Source organism: Limulus polyphemus, unplaced genomic scaffold, assembly GCF_000517525.1.
Source record: "Limulus polyphemus unplaced genomic scaffold, Limulus_polyphemus-2.1.2 Scaffold5376, whole genome shotgun sequence".
In the NCBI taxonomy this organism is placed as follows: domain Eukaryota; kingdom Metazoa; phylum Arthropoda; class Merostomata; order Xiphosura; family Limulidae; genus Limulus; species Limulus polyphemus.
In genome coordinates, this window is record NW_013670986.1 from 6,143 (window position 1) to 9,160 (window position 3,018).

Sequence of the window (3,018 nt, forward strand, 5' to 3'; positions counted from 1 at the left end):
GGTTCCGATGGCGTGACTTGTAGGAAGCACGTGCAGGGATTCCGATGGCGTGACTTGTAGGAAGCGCGTGCAGGGATTCCGATGGCGTGACTTGTAGGAAGCGCGTGCAGGGATTCCGATGGCGTGACTTGTAGGAAACGCGTGCAGGGATTCCGATGGCGTGACTTGTAGGAAACGCGTGCAGGGATTCCGATGGCGTGACTTGTAGTGACATTAAATTTTAATATTGAAGGTTATGTAGGGATGATCTGTCTATAGCTGTATCATCCCTACATCATTTTACATTTGCAAAATATTTTTATTGTTTTGTAACGTTTTTCCTCTGACTGAAAGTTAGTGCATTCTATGAATGTGTGTAATAAAATTTAATATTATGTGAATTATTATTATTTTTACTCCTTCACTTCATACATAATATAGGCGTTGGCTCCCTAAAGACACCGATTTTATAGTTTACAGAGCATTGAGTATTCTACATGTTAAGGTCATTTAATGTTCATCTATTATTGGCTGGTAATTCCTGTTTCACTCTGTACTTTAGCTTTTTACAGTAACACTAGATTTATGTAAGAAAGCTATCTCCAAGGGGTAATGATAACATTAAATCACTACTAGTTATTACCACTAAGCAATGAGATCGTACACGCACCAAAAACAGATAGAGTGGATTTAGGGTTAAACTGACGTTAGTAATAAAGTAGTTGTAAAGTTATCTCGGCTGAAGAAAGATGAACAATTAGGTGGGTTGGTCACTTTCTGGTTTGGTATCTTAGTGATGGTTTCTTGCCTTGTTTTGGAGCTTGTTTGGTAGAGAAACAACTGAAAGTGAGTGACAACCATGTTTTAAAGTAAAACTCTCTGTCATTGTTGATTATTTGACGTGTATATTTGTATTATGCTTATTGAGTACCTTGGTCACTCTTACCTATAAAGTCTACCGACTCGACAATAAAGTTTTACGATACGATCTTGTTGTCATAGTAAAGCGTTGTATTTGATACTGAATTAGGGTATTGTCTCTGATTGGTTAAAATTAAATAAATTCTGACTTTTTCACCTCGTATTCCAATTAGAAGGAAACAAGAAACAATGTCTATACAATATTACGTCCACCATTAGGCTTAGGCACAAACCTTTAGTCTAGATTTTGAGACCCTCGCATTTTGGTCTTGTCTCTTTCATTCAACCTCACGGAATGACATGCTCACTCATCAGGTCATATTGGCGAGTTTATTAAGCTAATGTCCCTAGCGCAGAATCACCAGGTCATATCGGCGCGTTTATTGAGCTAATGACCCTGGCGCAGGACAGTGTCGAGACGAAGTGAAATATTGAAGAATGTTTGGTGCGAGTACAAGATTGTAAAGTTTCTTGTTAAAAGTGGACGTGCCATTACCTGATTTTATGTTTTTGGGTTTCGCGAAAAGGTACTGGAGTTATTGGTGATTAGTTGGAGAATTCTGAACTGAGGGAGAGAGGGTGATATATGATGATAACTGAAATGGTGCAGTTTGACTTAAACGATATGCAGTGGCGGCGCTAGCACCAAAAATTTTGGGGGGCAAACAAGATATACATGTAATTCTAAAGGGACTCGTTATCCCTTAAAAAAAAGTATTTTAGCGTGCTAAATTACATTGAGCCAATGTTGGGTTCCAGAAAGTACTTTGTACTGAGTTTTGAATCCCCAAAGTATTCGCAGACCTTGGATAAGATCAGAAGGTTTTTGACCATTCTAGCATATATTACCTTTTTTTTCGGGGGGGGGGGGATAACAGGTCCCTTTAAAAGTGGATTGATGAATAATGTTCTCTCGAGCATTATTTAATTGAATAAATAATTACTTAGTGCAGTAGTACCATTAGTATAAAAAAGTAGGGTTACCTATTATTGTAGAATATATATAGTTGACTGAGAAGAAAAAACTGTAGTGCGCATGCGTATGTGATTTGTTCTTACACACATTACATTTGTCCTATATATGTAGGATTAAACTTTGGAGGGAGAGGGGGCAAACTGTGAGGGTAAGAAAAAATTTGGGTGGGCAAATGCCCCCCTGTAACTGTCCCCTTAACAATTTCTTTGAATAAGTGATCAAGTACAATAAACAAATAGATAACGCTGAGAACGCTAACCACGCATGCGTCATTAAAGAAATAATTGAATCTGAAATATTATAGGCTTGAAAGTTATTATGAATTATTAAAAAGTAAACAAAACAAACTAGGCCTATTCTTACAGTTAGTATAGTCGGTACTTTATAGGGTCGTAGAACACGCTTGTTAGGCTTAAACTTACATTGGTACTTTATAGGGTCGTAGAACATGCTTGTTAGGCTTAAACTTACATTGGTACTTTATAGGGTCGTAGAACACGCTTGTTAGGCTTAAACTTACATTGGTACTTTATAGGGTCGAAGAACATGCTTGTTAGGCGTAAACTTACTGGGCAAAGTCAGCGGCAAAAACATTGAACTGCAAAGTTTTGTGATTTATTTTTAGTTTTTACACTAGTGGTTAACGTTCCTGTTTTTGTTCTCAGACGTTTGCAAGTAAGATGTTTGGAGTTATGGCTTGGATCATGCCGATTTTTGTAGGATTATCAGTGTTTGGTGGCGTCAATGGCCTTCTCTTTACTTCAAGTAGGTAAGACGATTTTTAGAGCTGTAATAGTTTGTTAGTATCAAAAAACTCCTTTGATTTTTGGAAGTTAGCAGGATTGTATTAATTTTAATGAAAATATTTCAGTGCTGATATTTTCTACATTTGGGTAAACATCACTAGAACAGTTCGAACATAAGTTAAATAATACACATCTAGGAAAGAACACTTAAATGTTAGGACAGAATTTGTTAAATAACACGCATATCTAAGTTAGAAAACTTGAACGTTGCTATGTTGAGAAATGTTGCGTTCACTTGAACTGATATATTGTGTAAAAAATCATAAATAATATTCAACGTTAAACTGGTACATAATTAAAAACATTTTATTTAGGCCTATCTATGGCCTTCACTCC

General features: G+C 36.5%; 1 protein-coding gene across 5 annotated transcripts in view; it reads left to right on the top strand.

Annotated features, from left to right (window-relative positions):
* The window catches only part of LOC106472488 (large neutral amino acids transporter small subunit 2-like), a 9,813-nt gene that overhangs the window by 2,737 nt on the left and 4,058 nt on the right, over nucleotides 1-3,018 (top strand). For 2 of the 5 annotated variants that reach the window (XM_022401069.1, XM_022401071.1), the window contains exon 2: nucleotides 2,542-2,645. In XM_022401069.1, the coding sequence (XP_022256777.1) occupies nucleotides 2,542-2,645 (104 nt within the window). Of the gene's footprint in view, nucleotides 1-2,115; nucleotides 2,646-3,018 lie in introns of those variants that run through there. The other 3 variants (XM_022401070.1, XM_022401072.1, XM_013933144.2) reach the window with 3 other exon arrangements.